This window comes from Mastomys coucha, unplaced genomic scaffold (assembly GCF_008632895.1).
Source record: "Mastomys coucha isolate ucsf_1 unplaced genomic scaffold, UCSF_Mcou_1 pScaffold12, whole genome shotgun sequence".
In the NCBI taxonomy this organism is placed as follows: domain Eukaryota; kingdom Metazoa; phylum Chordata; class Mammalia; order Rodentia; family Muridae; genus Mastomys; species Mastomys coucha.
The window spans coordinates 3774359-3796459 of NW_022196894.1; the positions used below are offsets into that span (position 1 = coordinate 3774359).

At 40.3% G+C, this 22101-nt stretch overlaps 1 protein-coding gene across 41 annotated transcripts in view; it reads left to right on the forward strand.

Annotated features, from left to right (window-relative positions):
- Rbfox1 (RNA binding fox-1 homolog 1) overlaps nt 1-22101 on the forward strand; it is a 1556838-nt gene that overhangs the window by 1469938 nt on the left and 64799 nt on the right. For 35 of the 41 annotated variants that reach the window (XM_031361868.1, XM_031361950.1, XM_031361938.1 and 32 more), the window contains one exon: nt 4745-4825. The exons of the other annotated variants lie outside the window; for them this stretch is intronic. In XM_031361868.1, the coding sequence (XP_031217728.1) occupies nt 4745-4825 (81 nt within the window). The remainder of the gene's footprint in view (nt 1-4744; nt 4826-22101) is intronic. 41 annotated transcript variants of the gene reach the window in all.

Below are 22101 nucleotides of genomic sequence, written 5' to 3' on the forward strand. Positions count from 1 at the left end.
CCCCATGCCATGGGAAATGTCCAGGTGAGCAAGGGTTTGATGTCACTTCAGATATCACACTAGCTTCCCTTTGCCAGATAGAGACTTTAAAATTCTACCTGGGACAGCCTATGTGCATCATCCCAGAACTGGGGATGCAGAACATTTTGGTCTTTTGCACAAGGTTGATGAGCTTTGGAATAGGGCCTGGTCATCCTCAGAAAAAGGACTATCAGTGGTCCATGACTTGGCAATTAGGGTTGCTGTCCAGATAACCATATGATTCAGCCTTAAAAGAACCCAGAAAAGAGACTGGCAATGTGGTTCATGAGTAACAGCACTTGCTCTGCAAGACTGGATGAATTTCCCAGCACCCAGGTTAAAAGCTGAACCTGCCCGTAGCCATGAAATTAGGGGTAGGGGTGGCAGATCCCAAAAGCTCACTGGCCAGGCACCTCGCCTAGACAAAAGGAGCACATTCCAGGTCAGTGAGAGACCTTGGCTCAAAGCAATAAGGTGGACAACCATAGACGACGACTCCTAGATCCTTTTCTGGCATAGAGAAATCTGATTCAGTGATAGGTTTAGTAGCAAGTACCCACGTACTTACCACACTTCTCTCTCTCTCTCTCTCTCTCTCTCTCTCTCTCTCTCTCTCTCTCTCTCTCTCTCTCTCTCTCTCTCTCTCTCCAATAATCCTAGGAAAGAGGTGAAATAGACAGGTATCTTAGAGATAACTGGTGAATATATTTAGGCTCTAAGCAAATGAATTCCCAGCCATAAACATCAGGCAATAAAAGTTACCTCTCAGAGAGTTTGGTTGGAAAAGGACTATTTTGGGGGAGGGGGAGATGCTTTTTTTAAAAAAGGTGTTTTAACTCAACTAATTAGTCTCTGCCCAGAGTTAGGAATCTCAGTAGGTGCCATGGGTAAAATGTTAAGTATGATTTGGCCTGCCTTGGGGGTTTCTGCAGGGAAACCCCATATGTAAATAGGGAAAAGAATCTGACAGGGAATTGAAATGGGTATGATAAGATCATGAAGGAGGAGTAATTAATTCACTCCTAATGAGTGGGAATGGAAGAGATCACTTTTAAACTATGCAGAGGGTATATGGGAAAAGGCAACTTTTAAAAGGACTATGCCATATGCAATTATTAATATTCAATTCTGTCAGAGGTAGAAAGGCCAATTCCATATGATTTACCTCAACCTTGCTCAACCTAGGGCAAGAAGGGCATAGAGTTCTCACCTCCATACCAACTCACATCAAGTGGCAGCAGTTGCCAGTAGTCATGTAGAGAATGATTCTGCACATTCCAAGACAATGTAGACTAATAGGTGATATTAAGACTGATTAGAAATGTCTGCCCTGGCTGGAGACTTGATAGGACTGTAATTCACCCCTATTGTCACTCTTTACTTACAATAAGTTTTAAGCCAAGGAACAGATGTGTAAGAGTAGATATACTCACCCTGTGTGAACGACACTTTTTCACAGTGGACCTGTGGTCTTTGTTAAGGTTTGGAAGAAGACAGAATTCAAGGGACTCATTGAGAGGTTATGTATATGCTGTGCTGGGAAGGGCTTCCAATAATTTTCCAAACAGTCTTTATAGGGCCTGTTGTACCCTCTTAACTACTTAACCTACTTTTTAAAACAAATCTGCATTAAGCAGCCTTCTCCCTGAGATGCATGTGTGCTACCCTGTGCCTCTGTGGTATTGTGTTTTTATTGAATTCGAGGCTTTCATTTAAACAAAGGTCACCAAGTGGGAAAATAACTCATGATAAGCATGATGCAAATTCAATTAGAAGATGTTTTTAGGTAAAATAAACCCAAGTCTTATGACCAAGCATAGATGTTGTTTTATAAAAGGTCAAAATTATTGTGTAAAGATTGTTTTGTTCTGTTTTACTAGTAAGGAGCATTCAAAGATGTGAGTCTAGGCTGGCTACACAGAATCCACAGTCCAAGACAAAGAAGAGAGCTTCATTAAATCCTGCTAGGGTTCAGCTTTCTACTCAGAATCTGTGTTGGGTCCCAATAGAATTCTACACATTGCACTAAAGATGTTGAAATTTGACCCAGGGGTTTTAACAACAGATCCTGAAATGTCCTTTAGCTGTGATTTTGGCTAAAATTAGATGATTTTCCTATTTTGAAATTCTGGCCCACCTTCCACCAAGAAACTTAAGATTTTGTTTTAAAGGTTGAATTTTAACCAGGAATTCACAGGAGAGAATGGTGAGGGACTGTCTTCAAAGCCAACTGCCAGTGTCTTCCTGTTGGAGATTCAGAGCCATAGCTTTCTCAGTGTCCCTTAGTAATTTATATTTCTCTCTAAGAGTTTGAGCGATGAACAAAATTAGGTGGGCTACCACCCATAGCAAGGTGCACATACACATGCATCAGTGCTTCTCAGAGGACCTATCGCTAGAACGCCTGCCTGCCCTGGTGGGAGCCCATTACCAATGGCTTACTTTAGAACGCTTCCCTCCTTGCTGGTGGGAATTTGCTCTTAGTTCTCCGGCCAGTTAACTTTTGTAACCAAAAATGTTTATGCAAGATCAGTTAGAATATGGGATAGCTCTTGTATGATGACAAAATTAAGTAGAAAGGAGAGAACTATCAATTCAGAAAAAGTTGATCAGAGGCCCAGCCAAGTTCTTAGTGCACTGAACTACCGAGCCATACGAATTGGGTTCATTCTTATGCCTGGAATATTTTGAGTGCAGAGGATAAAGAGGGACGGATGGCTCCTCTTCAGGTCCAAGCATAAGATAAGTGTAATACAGTCAAGCTACGTTTTTCTTGTATGACAGGAAAAGCATTAGTAGACATGGTAACTGGAAGATGAAATGGATTTGGGATTTTAATGAAATCTGTGTTTTGAGGGGACTAGACAGATAACTCAGCTTATAAAATACATTCCAAAGAAACATGAGGGCCTTAGTTCAGATCCCCAGGACCCACCTAAAAGTTCAGTGGCCTGTCAGTCAGCCTACCTGAACTGGGGTCTCAGCTTTTAAGAGAGTCCTCATTTCAAATATAAGATGACAGATAAATACTCTATGTTGACTAATTGTACATACATAAGCACACACATACACACACACACACACACACACACACACACACACACACACACCTTTATTTTAACTTGGAAATAGGTTTCAGATTCTAAAGAAGCACAGAGAGAAGGTGGACTTGGGTTTGAAGGAGAATGTATCTTGTTAGAACTTGCAAGAGTTGGGTAGTGGTACATAGGCAGGCAGGACCATTAACTTTCTTGTTTCTAGTGACACTTGGGAGTTTGAACTACATGTCTGTAGAACTTGATATAACGTAGGACAGGATACTAGACCCCTTCCATAGGGTGGACTTGCTTCTGAGGTGTGCTCAAGAGGTAGGCTTCATTTTGTAGAAGATGACAGTCCTGCCACAGTACCAGAATAAGTGAGGGAAGTTGATTTGGCCCAGTCAGGGAAATGAACAGAAAGCAGGGAGGTTTTCACAGCATCCCTCACTGCTTTACCCCACAGGCACCAAGCCCCTCTCATTCTTTGCAGTCCTTGAGTTTGAATTTAATAGCAGTAGCAGAGTTAAATTAACTTCCAAAAGAGTCCTCCTCAGGCCAGCCATCCTTGATGTGAGTGTGTAGTTCAAAGGTAGCAGCAGAGAAGGAACTGTCTCAGGACACCACCATTCCTCCCTACTGTAAATTTCCATTTTATAAGAAGCCAGCTGCCCTGTCCTTTAAATCAGGCAGGGGCAAGCCCTCACTGCAGCACTGGCTGCCTGCAGGTCAGTTAAGCAGACACTGCAGCAGGAGGTAGGGAGTTCCTGGGATGCAACCTGAAGCAAGTAGGCCAACAGTCATCTCCCACAGTGTCGGGAATACATCCAGGATGGGCCATAGGGAAGACATGTCTAGCATTCTTTTCTGCCTTGCCTTCCTTCCACCCTTCCCCTAAAATGCTATCCACAAGATGAATGTTTAAGGCAGGAGTAGGGGAAATTGCCTTAAAACAAATCAACACCTAAACTTCCCATTTGTGGAGCAATCATTTAAGTGGTAGCCCTTGCCTTTTGGAAGTAGGTATATTTATGGCCATTTCTCAGTTTCTCAGATAGGAATGGTGAGACACAGAGAGGCCCAATGACTTATCAAGATTACATGACAAAGTAGTGTTGCAGTCCAATTTGCTGTTGGGTTCTTATTGATATTTTTAAAGTTTGTTTAAGTTACCATATATTAATTATACATAATATTAGTTTCCATGATGACATTTCATGTATATATTTTTCATCAGTTCTTCCATTACCTACTCATATTCTCCTCCCACTAATTCTAATTTCCTTCCAAAGTCTATCTGACCCCCCTCCCGTATTTTTTTTATTTTTAATTTTTTGATGATCAAATGAGTTTAACTAGGGGATACTTACTTGGTCATGGGTACTGGGTTGTCTGCTATTTCTTAAAACCCCTTTTATGAATACCACACCACTCCCACTGTGTTGAAAGTGGGCTATTGCTAACCAGGCTCTACTGTTAACCCTCATATGAAATGGCACAGCATATATTTGGTGGGCTATGGAAGTGGGTGGGTTTTCTCTGGTCTCTTTGGCTCTTATGCTCCAAGATGTGGCTGTGTTTTCATTTCTCTGCCTTTCTTGTTTGTATTGCCATGCTCTCAGATGTAGTGTGCTGTCCCCAAACCAGACACCATCTCTTTCTTTCTCTCTTTCTCTCTCTTGTAGGCACGGTGCTGTTGTGCCAGGCCAACCAGGAGGGATCTTCCATGTACAGTGGCCCCAGTTCACTTGTATATACTTCTGCAAGTAAGCCCACAGTTGTGGCTCTTTTTGTTTTGTGATTTGTATATATGAGTCCACTCATCTCCCTTGCCATGTAAGTTTCTTCCCCTCCTTTGATCTCATCTCCTTCCTGCTGCACTCTCCATAAGGTAGAATGGTGTTTCATAAGCATGTCTGTTTCTCCATTGCCTTAACATCTAAATCCCTCTGCTTGCTCCCATTCATTGTTATCCTGCCTCCCAGGTATGCACCAGCCATTCTCCATTAAACCTGTCCTGACTAATAGCAAGAATTGGGCATGGAAATTTGTTGGTGGGAAAGATTGTGGGAGGGAGGAAACTAGAGGCCATTGCCTGCATTGATCATAGCTCTGCAAATTAATGGTAACACATTTTAAATGTGCAAGCCACCCAAAAAGTCCTCCATAGCCCAGTAGGTATCTTGGTTTGTCTCCTTGTAGATGGAGTTCACTGTGGACATATAGCCAGCTTAAGACTTATTTGCAATGCTTGTGAGCCCAATGTGAGGGGATCTAAATTAAGGGTTTTTTCCAATTTAACTGAAAAACAGCAATTCAAAACCACTCTGGTTAAATTGTGTGTGTGTAAATATATATACATATATATTATATGTATATATATATATATATGTAAATAAATACATCTAGATATAAATATAGTCATCAAGAACCAGAGACAGGAGACTAAACATAGGTTGGATGGAAATCCTGGAGAACACCCTCCCTGATTCCAGAGCAGACTGGACAACCAATGCCAAACCTAGGCTTTTTGGGCCTCCGTTTCCCTATCTTAGCCAGGACTTAGTCCTTATTTACTATCTAATAGAGAGACTATATGTAGGGCTGTGAGGTTTCTTTAGTTGGCAAATGTGTCTTCTTTAGAGCTAGTGCCCAAAGGGATGTCTGAAGGTCCTTGGGATGGCCAATGGACTTCTGAAAGAAGGGTAGTATTGAAGTGGAAGCACGATACTCACAAAATTGAAAGCAAGGAGAATTCTCATGACTGGGAAAAATCTGATACCTCAATCCCCAGAGTATAAGAGTGAGATACACTAGAGAGGTCATCTGAGTCCAAAAGTCTAATGGTAACAATCCAGGGACACACTGATTGTATAAGACATGGAGATCATCAGCTATTTCATATTCAAACTCATCTGTGAGCTGGTTAAATGATGAGGGCCATATTTTTGTGCCCCATGGAATTATAATCCCTGACAAAAAGTGGTTCTTTCTGAATGGAGGTAAATTATCCCTTGTAAGTCACCATAGATGTTAGCATTCTCCATGCCTGCTACAGGTAGGTATCTACTGCTTGATTTGCAGGTGAGGGAGTTGGGGCACCAAGGACAGTGAATTATCTGGAACCAGGGGAGCTCCCCAGTGTTCAGAGATATTTACAAACAATTGGTTTTTTCCACTTGCCTGCCCATCCATTTTCCAGAGAACTGTTGAAGTTTTGTGTTACTATCGATCCACAGATAGTAACTTCTAGAAAAAACTCTCTACATATGTGTTCTATAGGACAGTGTGGGTAGGTCTTAGAGACAATAATTATTTGAACTCATCACACTAATTCGCCACATGGGGAGAGCAGTCAGTTAACATATTAGACAGATTGGCTCTGCATACTTTTGTGATACTCTTCCTTCTTATTTACAGAAGTGAACCAGACACAACTTGGAAAGTACTAATTTGAATTTGTTTAACTATTCTAAAGCGAATTTGGCTCATATTTTCTATATCATATATAGAAATATCACACAAACTCTCTGTTGGGGAAAATGATGTCAGGAGATAGAAAATTAAAACCACGGGCTAGACCCCACCCTTACCCATTCTATAAGGATTGTAAAACCAAACTAATTGGAATGTGTATTATTGCCAGGTGTGGTGGGTATATAGATTTGATCCCAGCACTAGGAATTGAGAAAAGTAGATGTATCCTGAGTTTGATACCATCCAGGCCTATAAGCTATGTAGTGAGAACTTGTCTTAGAAAATGTGTATTTTATATTTATATTACTTCAACATATATTCTTGATAGGTGCCTGATATTCTAAGCTATTAAAAAATGTCTCTTACAGAATCAGTGTCTAAACTTTCATGCAAAGGGTCTTTGTTAGTCCTAAGAGAATATGGTGACATCACTGGCTCACATATATTCCACAAGCTTAAAGAGATCCTATTTTAAGTAATGTCAGTCAGCTTGCCTACACATCTTCAACTTCTTATTGTCAAGGATCGGCCATGTGACCTTTAGAAAATATGCTAATGGCCTCCTCATATGCTATTGTTTAATTATATTTTAATCTGTTGCCCCAGTTGTTGAATGTTCAGGTTCATAGAAATTATTTTCAAATATATTAAAATCAATGCCCTTTTCTGTAGCAGTCTTAAAGGAAGCAATTAATAGCTAATTTCATTTTTTTTTTAAAGTTTTTAAAAGAGGCACAACCTAGTTTCTTTCGCTAAGACTCTTGCCTGGGTGTTTATCTTTAGCAATGATATTCAGATTGGCAAGCTGATTGTGTATTGTGTCAGAGCAAAGAGCTCCACTAGAGCCAGGGAAGGTTAGTCATAACCCTGAGCACACTGCCCAGGCTTCCTCTCCCCGCCATTGCTTTTTGGTTAGCTGTGTACAGAAAGCTGCCACCTTGGCAAGATTCATCCCAGTTTGCTCTTTCTTACCAGGTAAAAACACCTATCTAGAATAAGCTATAGTTCCTGCTCTTAAAGCATCCAGCCAACTGGTCTAGGATCCTCTCCTCTCAGGTCCAATTCTCACAGGGCAAATAGCTCCATCTTCTCTTGTCTCTGAGACCTGAATGATACAGAGACTTTCAGTAGGAACTCCGCTCTTCTTTCAAATTCAGGCTCCCTTACTTCTTAGTAATGTCTTACGGCTTGCTTTCTATTCTTGAAGATTCAGGTATTTCTCCTTTTTTCTGAAAGTTATGATCCTGAAAAAAATGTAAATGATAGACTCTGTGGATTGTTCATATATATTCTGATACTATTCTTCAAACTGGGGGCTCTCTCCATTTTTATTATGCTTTTTTTATTACTTACAATGATCTTTAAATTTAAATATACTGTGACCATATTCTTCTACTCCCCAAGTCCTTCTACTTCTTCTTTCTCTCCCTAGCTACCCAACTTTAAGTTCTAAAACAAAACAACAACAAAAAAAGCAATAACCCAATAGAACAACAAACTTCTCCAAAATCAAGAAAACAAATTAAAATGACATAAATAAAAAAACAGAACAAAAAATTGAACCAAATAAAACCAAACTGTAACCCAAATACAAGCACACAACCAAAAGGCAAAAGGTAATCCTCTAGGATCTATTATATGCTGGTCAACTCCTCCTGAACGTGAGGCTTGCCCCGGAGTGCTGGTCCCTCCACTGGACATGAGGCTTGCCTCGGAGTGGTGGTCCCTCCACTGGACATGAGGCTTGCCCCAGAGTGGTGGTCCCTCCACTGGAGAAAACTGATTTTCCCCTCCCAGAAGTTATAAATGACAATTTAGTTGTGAACATTTACACTAGTGGTTAGTTTTCATTCATTCATTCATTTGAAACATAATATAAAATACAATAAGGTAAATAAAAACTATGCAATCAAAATTTGACAAGACAAATCAACAGAAGGAAAAAAAAAAAAACTAAGAGAAGGCACAAGAACCAGAGGCCCACTTAATCTCACACACAGAGGACTCTCATTGAAATCCTAACTGGAAGTTTTATGTATGTATAAGTTATAATGTTGAAGACCCGGTGTAGACCTATGCTACTTTAGACTCTGTGAGTTAATATGAGGTTTGCTCATGTTGATTTAGAGGGCTTTGTCTCCTTGGTACCCTCCATCCCCACTGACTCTTACTCTCTTTTCTGCCTCCTCTTTTGTGCTGTTCTCTGAGCTCTGAGGGGAGGGATTTGATGGAGACATTCCATTTAGGACTAAGTGTTCCACAGTCTCTCACTCTGTGCTCAATGTCTGGCTGCGGTTTACTGTATTCGTTCCCATCTGCTGCAGCAGGAGGCTTCTCTGATAATGGCTGAGCAAGGCACTGATTTATGAGTACAGCAGAATGTTATTAGGAGTCATTTCATCACTACTTGTTTTTGTTTTAAGACCAGAATGGTTTAGTTTACTCAAGGACTCTGGGATAGCTAGTCTCAGGTTCTTGTTCACCTAAGCAGTGTGGGGTGTTATTTCCCTCTTTTGGAGTGGGTCTTAAGTCAAACTAATTATTGGTTATGCCCACAAGCTTTCTGCCACCATTGCTCTAGCATTTGTTGCAAGCAGAACTCCATAGGAGATCAAAGCATTTGCAGCTAGCTAAGTGTTTCAGTTTCTCCATTGGTAGCAAAAAGAGTATCTTCCTGTACCAAATACAAGAGAACAGAGGATTGAGGCTCTATGTAGGCACCAGATCAACATTTCCGTGTTCAGTGAGTTTTGTAGCTATTGTAGTCAAAAATGGGGCCTTGCTGTCAGTTTGTTGAGAACAACTTATATATAGTCCTGGCAATAACCTCCACTGTTTGGGAATCTCCAAAAGGTCCCTTTGGCCAACAACGCAATTAGATGTAACCCAGTCCCCATACTGAGAGCTTCTTTGATAACATAAGATGTCCAGTTGAGACGCTGCATCCCCCATTATTTGGCAATTTAATTTAGATTACGTTCATATATGTATATAATTTAGAAAGTCTACTATATTAGGTTTTCCCATGGCTCTCAAAGCCCCTTAATTTTAGCTGTCTCTCTGTACATTCCCACCCATAACCGCCTTTCCTCAATTCCTTTTTAATCCTTCCATTCCAATTTCTGCCTTAGTCCACCAATAATTCTCTATTCCATTTTCCTTTCCTAAAGAAACTAGATTAAGGAATTGCTCCTTCTAGTTTCTTACTCTATACTATATCTATCCTATGTGGTTCCATGGACTATAGCTTGGTTTTCATTGACTCAACATATTATCCACATATAAACAAATAAATATCATATTGTCCTTCTGGGTCTGGGATACCTCACTCAAGATAATTTTTTCCTAGTTCTATCCATTTGTCTACAATTATCACAATATCATTTTTTAAAAGTGGCTAAGTAACTCCATTATTTAAATGGATCATGTTTTCTTTATTTTTCTGTTGAAGGACATTTAGATTGTTTCCATTTCTGTCTCTTATGAATGGTGCAGCACTTACATGGTTGGGCAAGTGTCTCTGGGGTAGGATAAAGCATCTTTTGTGGATATGCTAAAAATGGTATAGAGTGATCTTCAGACCAGTTAATTCCCATTGTCTTCAAGAACCGCCACTCAGGATTCAGCTGTGGCTCTGAGTTTGCATGCCCACCAACAATGTGTGAGTTTTCTGTTTACTCCACATCTTTACCAGTGGACTTTCTCACCTGTTTTGACTATTTTAGCCAGTCTAATAGATGCAAGATGGAATCTCAAAGTAGTTTTGCTTTGCATTTTCCTGATGGCTAAAGATGTTGAACATTTCTTTAAGTGTTTCCCAGCCATTTCAGTTTCCTCAATTTCAAGTCATATCAAAAGCTACAATGATAAAATCAGCATGGTATTGGCACAAAAACAAGACATGTTTGTTTATCAGTGTAATCAAATTGAAGAACTAGACATTAATTAATACACATATGGATGCCTGATTTTTTTTTTTTGTAAAGAAGCCAAAATACACACTGGGGGGCGGGGGTAGACAGCATCTTTAACAAATGGTACAGGTCAAACTTGATGTTGGCATGTAGAAGAATACACCCATACTTATCACCCTGCACAAAACTCAACACCAAATGGATCAGTGATTTTGACATAAAATGAGATACACTGAACCTGATAGAAGACAAAGTGGGGAATAATAACCTTGAAGTCATTGGCACAGGAAAAGACTTCAGAACGGAAACCTATTAACACAGGCACAAAGAACAATTAATAAGTGGGGTCTCATGAAACCAAGAAGCTTCTGTAAGGCAAAGGACATCATCATTTGAACAAAGGGTTCAATCTACAGAATGAGAAGAGATTTTTTTTTTTTTTACCAACTACACATTTGAAAGAGCATGAAAGAGCACTCATATCCAAAATATATAAAGAACACAAGAAACTTCACATCAACAAACCAAATAACCCAATTTCAAAATGTGGTACATATTTAAACAGAATTCTCAATAGAGTTTTTCTCCATTTTTAAATTAGCCTTAAACGTTTTCAAATTAAATTGTCCATATTCTTAGTCAATAGATAATTATCTGTAAATAACACCCTTACATGCAGTAGGGGAGAAAGTTTTTAAAGGAACCCTGCTGGATGAGCCTGTAATGAAAATAATTCCCAGTGAAGTCATCTGCTTTTAAAGATACACTTTTGCATAATGTTTCTAATACTAAGTAAATCTTCCTGATATGGCCGGAGACATGCAATAGCATTAAGAGGCACAAATGTCACTCAGAACTGCATGTTAGTACAACCCAGCCCCTTTGCTCTTCTCTCCTGACCCTATGGTTTATGCTGACTTAAAAGTGTCGTAGGATGTGGCATAGCCTCCCGTATGTCCTAGTAAACAGTTTTCAATTAAAGTCAGAGCAAAACATCAAGAATTTAGACAGGATGCATTCCTACAAATGCGACATGTTTACTACGAATGTTATTATTAGACAGGCTGTGAGCCTTATGGTCCTATGTAAGAGAAGTTTTGAAATGGGCAGGTATGGTGACCTGCTTCACCTCTCCTTGCTCTCTTACTAACTAACCCTATTTTAGCTTCATGCAAAGAGAAATGTCACATAGCTTGAACTGTTAAAGATGGGATTGCCACTCTCGGAAAGGCGATCACTGCTTCCACACAGGCAGAAAACTTGGGTGAGCAAGTGAAGTGATGGCTTTTGGTCCTTCCTTTTGTATATTACAGTGGATGTCATCAATGCTGTTATCTCATAAATTTATGAATAAATTTTTAATTGGAATTTTACGTGTCATAGGAAGCCAGATGTGCCCCTGTGCATGTGCATGCACACACACATTTGGAATAGCATCTTTTTATGAGCCTGTAGAGTAGTCCATGCAGCTTTCTAGAATTCTTCTCTTTTTCTTCCACTTGATTTGAGGACTATACTCTGCAATGGGTAAGGAAAGCATTGGTCCTCTGTTTTCACTTAGAGGCAAGTACTCATATATTATGCACATATTCTCTATCACCATGCTTAGGTTTATTTAACCAGCCATGATCATCACCTTGACACCTCTTTAATATTGTCAAGCTGTTTCATTGAGGGTATCATCCATCACTCAGATCCTGTCAAAGCAACCCACTTCCTTCCACATCCTGCACCAAGGCTGTAGTAGTAGCCTTACACAGCCAAGCTTCAGGATCCTCATCTGTAGGCCAATGGTAGGATTCTGCACTCAGCTAAGGAAGCTGTCCTGTAATGACTGCTTTAGGTCTTGTCAATGTTGCAGATTATACAGATAATCTTTGCCCTTTTTTGCATGAGTTTCTTCCTCACTGTAAGCACCATCATTCACACATTCAATTGCAAATTGTACTTAACCTCTTATAAATTCCAAATCAGTTTAGTGTTTATTATTGCTATTTGTGATGAACATTATTATTGAAGTGTATCTTTTCTTATATGTTACTTGCATGCCATTATACAATTTTAATTGTACAAGCAGATGTATCTGTCTTTTTTTATATTGTGAAATTTAAATTTCATGGCATACTTTTAAAATCCTCATGAGGAACCCATTAGTTTGATATTATTACAGAATGGTACACACTGGGCTGCCTAAGAAACAGACATCTGCTTCCTCATTGCTCAGGAAGGTGACATCCAAGAGCAAGTTGGCAGCACAGTTGGGTCCTGATGATGACTCTTGCCCTAGCTTTCAAGTTCTACTTTCATGCATCTTTACCTGGTAAAGAGAGCAGGCAGTAGTTAGCACACAAGTCCTTCTCTAACCTTTTCTGAGGACCTTCTCATCCAAACCTAAGCTCTGCTCTAAAGATGTATATCCAAATATTCCAGTGAACACCAGGACATCAGCCCTTGCATCTGGAGTAGAAGGGGCATTTCAGTTGGTATCTAGCACCTGGACAGAGAACTAGCACATCTGCAGACAGTTGTAGATGCATGGTCCTGTAGAAATCTCTGTGCTGGTTCATCTCTCACCAGTACACACTGTGTGCTTTCATAAGTCTAATGAAGCCATAGCTGAACATTGCAACCACATGGGGAAAACAATAGAGGCAGACATTAAGGAGGCAATTTTTGTCTGAAGTCCTACTCCACAGAAACCAAGAGATTAGAAAAAATATTCAGAATTCATTATTACCAAACTGCGGAATCATTGCCTGCTCTATTCACTCCTATGAATCTCAAGGGCAAGTGGTCATGGCATGCTTTTAATTGATATATGGAGCTCAGGTTTTATGGAAGTGACTGTGAACACCCCTAAAAGCAGTAAATTATCTGGCAGAAACAGGCATAAATCAAAGCTACACATCCTAAACTCAGGCCACAGAAGGTGCTGCTGTTGGCTTCTGTAATTAAAGTGAAGCCCAAGATTAACTCAGGGCTGCCTCTTCCTTCTCCCCAATACAGAAACTGTCAGCAGACTCTGCTCGGTTCACAGAGAGAGCCCATGAGGGTCACTGTGCTCCTGATACCGCTGTTTGGAAAGCTGGGCTTTCTCTCTTGTTGGTGATGCTGGGCAGCTTCTCTCTTGTTGGTGATGCTGGGCAGTTTCTCTCTTGTTGGTGATGCTGGGCAGCTTCTCTCTTGTTGGCGATACTGAGCTTTCTCTCTTGGTGATGCTGGACAGCTTCCTGGTTGCCTTTTCATAATATTTTCTGGAGGCACAGTGTAATAAAACTAATGCCAGGACCAAGATGAGCAAGTGAGCCTTGCAAACGTCAGGCAGAATGTAAAGAGTACCTAGAAAAGGAAGATGAAATGAGATGGTAATGCTTTAATATAATACTGTTAATTTCAAATATTAATGGGAAAGATCCATGAGAAATATTGAAATTTGCCACTGAGGCAAGAAGAGACATTAGTTCTTTTATTTTGCTGGCGAACTCCAGTGTAACACCTCAGCATAGTATATTTTCATCTACATTTTTTTTCGTTCACCTTGGATAACTTTTTCAGAATACTGATTTTAAAACCACTGATTACTGAATTTTGGGGTCCATTCTAACTTCCTGAAACAATGAGAAGAAATGGCTATTTACTTATTATATCTCAGATCATTGCTGGAACATTTTAATGACCCTTCTCCTACAATCCTTAGAAATATACTACAATTACTATAACACTCATCTCTCCAGGAAATATAGGCTCAGATAGATTAAGGAAACTGTTGCAGAGCTATATGGGTTTTTTTCTCTCATGTTCTGACTCCCATAGTCTTTCCTTCTAAATATCTTTTAACACTTGATCCCCAGAGGATGCAAACAACCTCATGTTGGGCTCCTAAAAATATCAGAGCAGAGACTATTCTCTGGAATACTAGAGATCTTGTCTAGCATCTCTAATTGAATCAAGATCCTGCTTCCTCATACCTATCCCATGATTTGGGAGAAGCAGTTTTTTCATCTCTGACCAAGGCCTAACAGAATTTTTCTTCAGAAGGACAACCAGGTATAACCTGTTAGCATCTGCTCTTCTAACCCTGACATTGACAACCTACAGATCACCAGAGACTCGATACCTGTACATACTTGAATAGCTGAATTTCAATACAATTTCATTTATAAGAATAATCTGCAGCCAAATTTGCCTCAAGGGCTCTCCATCACCAATCATCTCATTTATTTCATTCTTATTTACCAAGGTAAGGCATGTCAAGTAGTTGTTACCTGAGAGTGGGGCAAAAATTCTTTTGATAATCATCTTGGGGTAACTCTAGCCCATGATTTTTTTTTTTAGAGGGATGACTCAGTGGGTAAGAATACTTGCTGAAGAGGCATGAGGACCTGAGTTCAAAACTTCAGCAGTTATAGAAAATCTTTTCATCAACACATATGTACCTGTAACCCCAGTCCTGGGGAGGGGGGTACAGGCAGAGACAGAAAGATTGTTGATACTTAGCTCTGTGATTATCTATACATCAGTAAAGTGTTGTCTTTTATTCAACCCTCCCTGATTCCACAGAATCTTGCCCATATTGTTTACTTTCTTATATATTACTGTGTGTACTATGTAAGCAATCAGTAATGGTTTAATCTCTGTCTCTGTCTCTGTCTTTCTGTCTGTTTCTCTCTCTCTCTCTCTCTCTCTCTCTCTCTCTCTCTCTCTCTCTCTCTCTCTCTCTGGCACAAACTATTTCTATAGGAACAATACATGTAATTGTGTGTTCATATATTCAAGAAACATACTTGGATATGATTCACAGTGATTCTTAGTGTAGCTTAACTGGTCCCAACACTATTGTCCCTAGAAGCCACATTTTAAGAACAGATTCATGGAGGGAAGAGATGGCTCCATGTTTAAGAGTGTATATTGTTTTTGTAGATAGCTCAAGTTCAATTCCTAAGCACCCACATCAGGAGGCTCTCAGCTGCCCATAACTATAACTCTAAGTAGATTGGAGGCCTCACCAGATAGCCATGTGTGCACATGTCTGCCCACTTACACAAAACTTTAAAATATTAAAATAAAAATTTAAACAAAATAAGTTCACTTGCATTTCGGATCCTTTTTCCCTTCATTGGCATCTGAGACAGGCTTACTCTGATTGAGTCAGAGCCGAAGCACATTGTCTCATGGTGGCTGCAGGTCATTTGATTTCCCTGAAAAATTAAAACAGGATCTCTGTCTGACTATTGCTGCAGCTTCCCTAACTTTCAGACATGGCCCCACAATGTAGCACAGGCTGGTTTCAAACTCTTCATCCTCCTGCTTTCTGCTTCCAGAGAGCTAGCATGGTGGACATATGCTACCATGGTCAACCACAGCCCCCAGTTCTTTGAAGGGAAGAACCTGCCAGCCAGCAGCCTTTTTGTCAATTGACTACTATCTTGCATTCTACATTTGGTTATTAATCTCAATGCAGAAGGGTGGCTTTTGTCATTTTCAAATGGGGATCTGCCTTTTGCAAAAGGCTGCCACTTGCAAAAGCTCCCATCCCGTGGTGTGCCCCCAAACATCTTATTTGTCTTGATATTTCTTTCACAGAAATACATATGACAGATAAGGAGTCACTAGAGGCTGTGCTTGCTTTGTGTCAGACAGATATTAAAACAATAAACTATGCTGCCCTGGGATTCTAGCACACACAAAGCCAGAGAACAAGGCCGAGATGAGATGTTTCTGAAAAGTGGGGAGGCAGACGTGCTGGGGGAATTCCCTGGAAACAGCAAGGCCTGAGGTAGCATTGAGAGGAGGCAATTTTTTTTTTTAATGGTCATGTTTGCTTAAGAGGATCAACTGCCAGAGCTCCTCCCATGGTAGGCACCTTGAAAATGCCCACCCACTCTCTAGCCTCAGCAGCGGAAAGAGAGAAATCTGTCAATAGTTTGAGAGGCTTACGTTGAGAAGTTTCTTCCTTTGCTTCTTGAAATGAGTATGGATTTTAAAAACAGTGAGGGGTTGCAGGGAGTATTCTCCATTCAGATATCTGAGTAAGCAAGTTCTAGAGGTGAAAATATAAGCAGGCTTGGTCCCTTAAGGCTAACAGGAGGTGGTGGATGCCACAGAGTGGGTGGTGTAATCCTAGTAGACTCTGATTTACAAACTGATCCAAGTCAACAGCTAACCCTAACAACCTTAGGTCCGCAGACCTGCAGAAAAGCAGCCAAGGACTAAGCATGGGAGAATGAGCCCTTGAGTATAGCAAGAGCTGACAAAGGAATACCAGGAACTCTTTGCATGAGCATTCTGATTACAGAGACAGAAATGCAAGCAGAGTCCCTTCCTTCTCATCAAAGCAAACTTCCCCACTCAGTCCAACGATCCCAGAAAGGAAGATGAGTTTGTTTCTTGTGGAAAGAAAAAGAATCTGAAAGAGTTCATATCTATCCAAGAATGTAAACATTTGCTTTCCTGCTAATGCAAGTTTCCTTAAATCATGTTATCAGTGATGAATAAGAGCCATCACAAGCCAAACTATGGCTACCACAGAATTTTAATTTGGTGGCAAGGAAATGCAGCTTTAGCTCCAAATATCCAGGCTGCATGCATAGATTCCATCTCCTTGAGATGCATTCTATCTTCTTGGAGAGGTGTGTTGTTTGCATGGAATGCTGGCTTTGACTCCTAATTTCTTCCTATAAGAAAACAAAAAAAGAACTGGGAAGTTAGCTCAGTGGTATGGTGTTTGCCATGTAAGCATGAGGACCTGAGTTCAGTCTTCAAAACACACATAAGAAAAGCTGTGCATATTGACACATACTGTAATCTTAGCTTTGGGGATGTTGAGACAGGCAGATCCCAGGATCTTGCTGGATACCCAGTTTGGTGGTGGCAAAGCCAGTAAGAGACTCTGCCTCAAAAATACAGTGCAATGACATTCAAGGGTTAGCTAGCCTCTACATGCTCATATATTCTGCCCCTCCCCCACAGAGCAATCACTTCTACCTAACAGAGTACTTTCCATTAACAGATCCTGGATCCCACCAATGGTTTCACAAAATTCTCCCAGCACTTCCCCACAACATAGAGAAAGTATCTGAGTTGCAGTGCAGTGTGTTTTGCTTGTATTGTAGCTGTGATGTGGCCAACTGTCTTTGCTATAAAGATTGGCTTGTGTACTTACTAATATGTGGGCATTGGAAGAGATGGCCATGGGATGCAGATGGCATTTGGCCTACAGGTTTGTCTGGCATGTTGATCAAAGGCTCAGAGCAGTTTTTGTTTGTTTGTTTTGTTTTTTATTTTGTTGCGTTATTTAGCTAAATGCTGATGCTGAACAGCAGATGGCCTCACACTGAACACTGATAGACAGAACAGCTATCCTCACAGTGATGGCTGGATGTGAAATGAACAAATGTATTTGCATGTCATACATGTCTTGTGAGTCATTGCCAGCCTCCCTCTAAGGACCTCTAGCTCAAGAGCTTGTAGTAACCCCAGAGAACCATGGGTAATTCAATCCAGAATAAGGCTGTTAATTTATCTCACTTACTCTGTTTCCTACCTGGAGAGGCAATCCGTCAAGCTCACTGTTCCAGCCAGCTGTGAGATAGATCATGAATGATTTAACAATTGAACCTTTACTGTATATATATATATATATATATATATATATGTACATATATATATATACAGTAAATATATTATATATATATTGAAACTTTACTGTATATACATACACATACACACACATGCACTCAATAAAGTCATTATTTATCTAGAGTATTTGGTTTCTCCAGTTCCCTTATGGTTTTGTGAGGGGAAAAGTTGACATTGGTACTCATTTTGACAAACTAAGAGATTATGGCAAGTGACTCTATCTAAATTAAAATAGATTCCAACTTCTATGTTCTCTTCAACAACAGAAAGCACTTTTGCAAATGTAGGCTGCAGTGCTGCCAAATTAAACACTCCAAGATAAAGATTCATTTCTATTTTGTTGAATGAAATGTTACAGAAACCTTGCCTGGGAGAGGCCTGTCAATACCTGTGAGTCAGAGGGATCATGAAGACCTCTTCCACAGAAAGCATGGGACCACATACCCAGCAGCCCTGAAGCACCCACCATGCATCTGCTGGATTAACCCTGGCACTCATAACACAGGAGAGAAAATAGCTAGATTCCAAAGAAAGTAAGAACAGTGTAGTGGTTAGTGAGCCCAAAGCTGCTTTCTTGTTCAACCCCACACAGATGAATGATTTGAAAAGATTCCTGTGCATGGGCAACAAGTATAGGTTTTGTTGTCTTTCAGAATTGGCTGTTTTGCGTGAGGGCATCTTTGTGCTTAGGGAACAGCAGCCATCCAGAACAAATCCCCATGTGTTCACTGTGCCTAGTTTTCTGTATAGTTTTCTTCCAGTGATCACTCATTTATGTACAAGTAGGAGATTTGTTTCAAATCAAGCTATGGATGAACGATATGTGAAAACAGTATTAACAAGTTAATTCCATATAGAATGATTAATATAGAAGCCCAAAGTAGAAGGATGGTTTTGTATCCAAATAACTTCAACTTTAGAAATGAGGTTTCAGTGGATGTAGGTATGTGTGCACCCATTTCTGTGGGAAATAGAGGTGGTGGACTTGGGTATCTCTGAATTACTTTTTGAGACACAGTCTCTCACTTAGCCTCAAGTGCATTGATTTGGTTAGTCTGGCTTGCCAATGCGATGAGCCATGGGGCTCTGTCTGTCTCTACACTTGCCCCCAAGCATTTGAATTAAAGGCTTGTGTCACCATAAGGCTTTTGATGTGGGTTTTGGGGCTTGAACTCAGGTCCTCACTGCTTGCAGGATGCCTACTTTACCAATAAGCCATCTACCAAATTCTGAAATATGTTTTGTATTCCAATCTTCCAGATTCAAGTGTTGTACAGGATTAGAATCACTGAGAACTTATAATAACTAGTTTTGTGTGCACAACAGAGACCACTACCAACACTGCTGTAGCACAACCCTAGCTGCTACTTCCACATCTGTACATGTTGATGGTTACTTATGACCACCTGGCTTACCTCCAGGTGTGTAGATAAACTCCAGTAAGAAAGGAAAATATATTGCCATTGGATTTTTAGCAACATAAATCTATAGCCAACTCTGTGAACTGAGCCCCAATTACTGCAAGAACAATGAAGATACAGTTTTTTTTTTGAAATCGCAGAATAGAAATGCATAAGGTCAGTGATGGCATAGTCCCTCCTCCAGAGTATCCTGCAAAAAGGAATATACCGAAGGAGTTTGTCAATGAAGTCCTCTGCAGATTCACTCAGTCCTTGATGGATTGATGCTGGCTCCCTTTGATGTAGTAGAAACACAGATGAGAATGTTGCAGCTGTGTAAGCAATAGGAGGGAAGACACTCTGGGCTAGCTTCAGGAAAACAGAAAGAGCACAGTAGAAGCTGGAGTGGGGATGTTTCAGGGTAACATGAAATGATAAGACACGGAGTCTCAACTTTGGAGTCTTCCATGTTGCTCTAGACTCCAGGTGTCCCAAAGAAAGCAAAAAAATAGCAATACTCCAGATTCATGTGGTTTTTCAAAGAATTAATGGGTTAATGTGTGTATCTGGCAGTTAGCAAGAGCTAATCAACACTGGCTGCTATCATGCAGTTGAATCTCTTCCATCTGATAATGAAGTCTCAAAGGCTAGAATTCTGCCAATTGTGATCACATCTTGCTAGCATTACTCCAGTGATCACTGCCTTGGGTTTTGACAAGTGAGATCCAGAATCTTTCAGCACTCCAATCCTGAGGAACCAAGCAAGGCCTTTTGCTTAGATTGAGCCACCTGCCTAGGCAACATCTCAACAAGACTTTCAAGTTCAAGGTTACCTAGCTACCCAGTTTTCTCTCTAACTGGACTGCTGCAGAATTTTAATTATCTGACAGTATAATCAAGACGTTTGGATGACCTCCTTGTGCCAGACCGCTTTTTCTATGTTGGAGACATAGTAGACCCCAACATATAGCTCTCAGGATAGTCCAATAGAAAGCTGTAAAAGGATGATGCCCATGTAGGGGAATCAAGGGCAGGGAGGTGGAAGTGGATGGGTGGGTGGAGGAACACTCTCATAGAAGCAGGGGGAGGGAGGATGTGATAGAGTGTTTCTAGAAGGGAGGCAAAATGGGAAATGAGATAACATTTGAAATGTAAATAAAGAAAATATCCAATAAAAAAAGAGAGAGAGAGGTGGGAAGAGGAACACAACCGTGGTAGAAAATGGTGGCATCATCATAAAGGGACAAGATGTAAGAGATGGCACAAGGAAATGAGCCCCAGCAGCAGACCAAAATTGCCTCATGGAAACATATTAGTCTTTGCAGACTAAACAAAAGGGAAGGAGCCTGCCCAAGCTTCTCAGAAGCAGCAGCCACATCAAGTTGGAGAAAAATGACACATTTCAGTGTCCTTTTAAAGTCCTGTTCAAGTGAAGACTTAGATCAATACATAGTGTCTTGGCAGTCAAACCTGTATGGTGTCCTGTCTCACCCCTGCTCCCCTCTCCTTTCAAGACCACACATCTCCCTCCAAGTTCAAATTCTTGCCAGTTTTTACAAACACATCCTAATCAGACCTCTAACCGCCTTAGAAACTTCTAGCTAATTTGGATTTGAGTAAAACTTTTGTACCATGACTGTTATGTAAAGAGATTCAATTATGGTGCGCAGTGTTTTGTGAGTAACTACCGCCCATAAAAAGTTAATTAATCAGGGCTGTGTCAATTTCCTGGTGCCGTGTCAATTTGCTGCAAGGTAATTAATCACTAATCACCCACCAGCCAGCCAGCTGAGGGACGATCCACCAGCCATTATTGTGTCGCCCCCCCACCCCCAATAAATGGCCAGCGCAGCCAGCAAAGAAACACATCTTGCCTTTCACAATATTTTTATCGACACTTTCGGATGCTGTAGCCGAATGCAGCAACAAGCCTCCGCAGTTCAATGGAATATGAATATTAAAGAAAAAAATGAGCCGAGATTTATAGGGCATTGCATTTCTGTTATGTCAGTTTTGAGATTAAACCAAGCAAATGAACAGTGAAAAATTACTCTTCCATGTGGAGAATGGTGATTAGAGTTGTACATTAATTAGAAATTTTTTTTGTTTTCCCATTCAATGCATTTCAAATGAGGATGTCCTATAAGGAACAAGTTTGTCCAAAATGTAGATTTATTCACTTCCAAGCAGCAGCATTTAACATCATTTGTGCTGAAACAGGGATGTATTCCAAATATGGGTTACAAATGTAAATACATGTGAGTAGAAGAACCAGAAATTCTATAAATTCAAGAGCAGTTTGGGATTCCTATATAAATGCCGGAAAGAATGAATCACTTTCCCCCAACAACTTAAAAATTACTTCATTAAAAAAAGACTTATGTATAACAATATACCCTGTCATATTACATTTGCACCCAATGCCACTAAAAAGGTGATTTCGTCTTGAAAGGGTTCTGTGTTCCAAACTAGCTTGGTGGACCTTCATTTTGGATTGATTTTGAAAGCAGAAGTTAACATGTTTGGCCATTTAGAAAAAAGAATCGGATTTTTGGACCTCTCACAGAGGTGTTTCCTGGATTTTTGGACCTCTCACAGAGGTGTTTCCTGGAT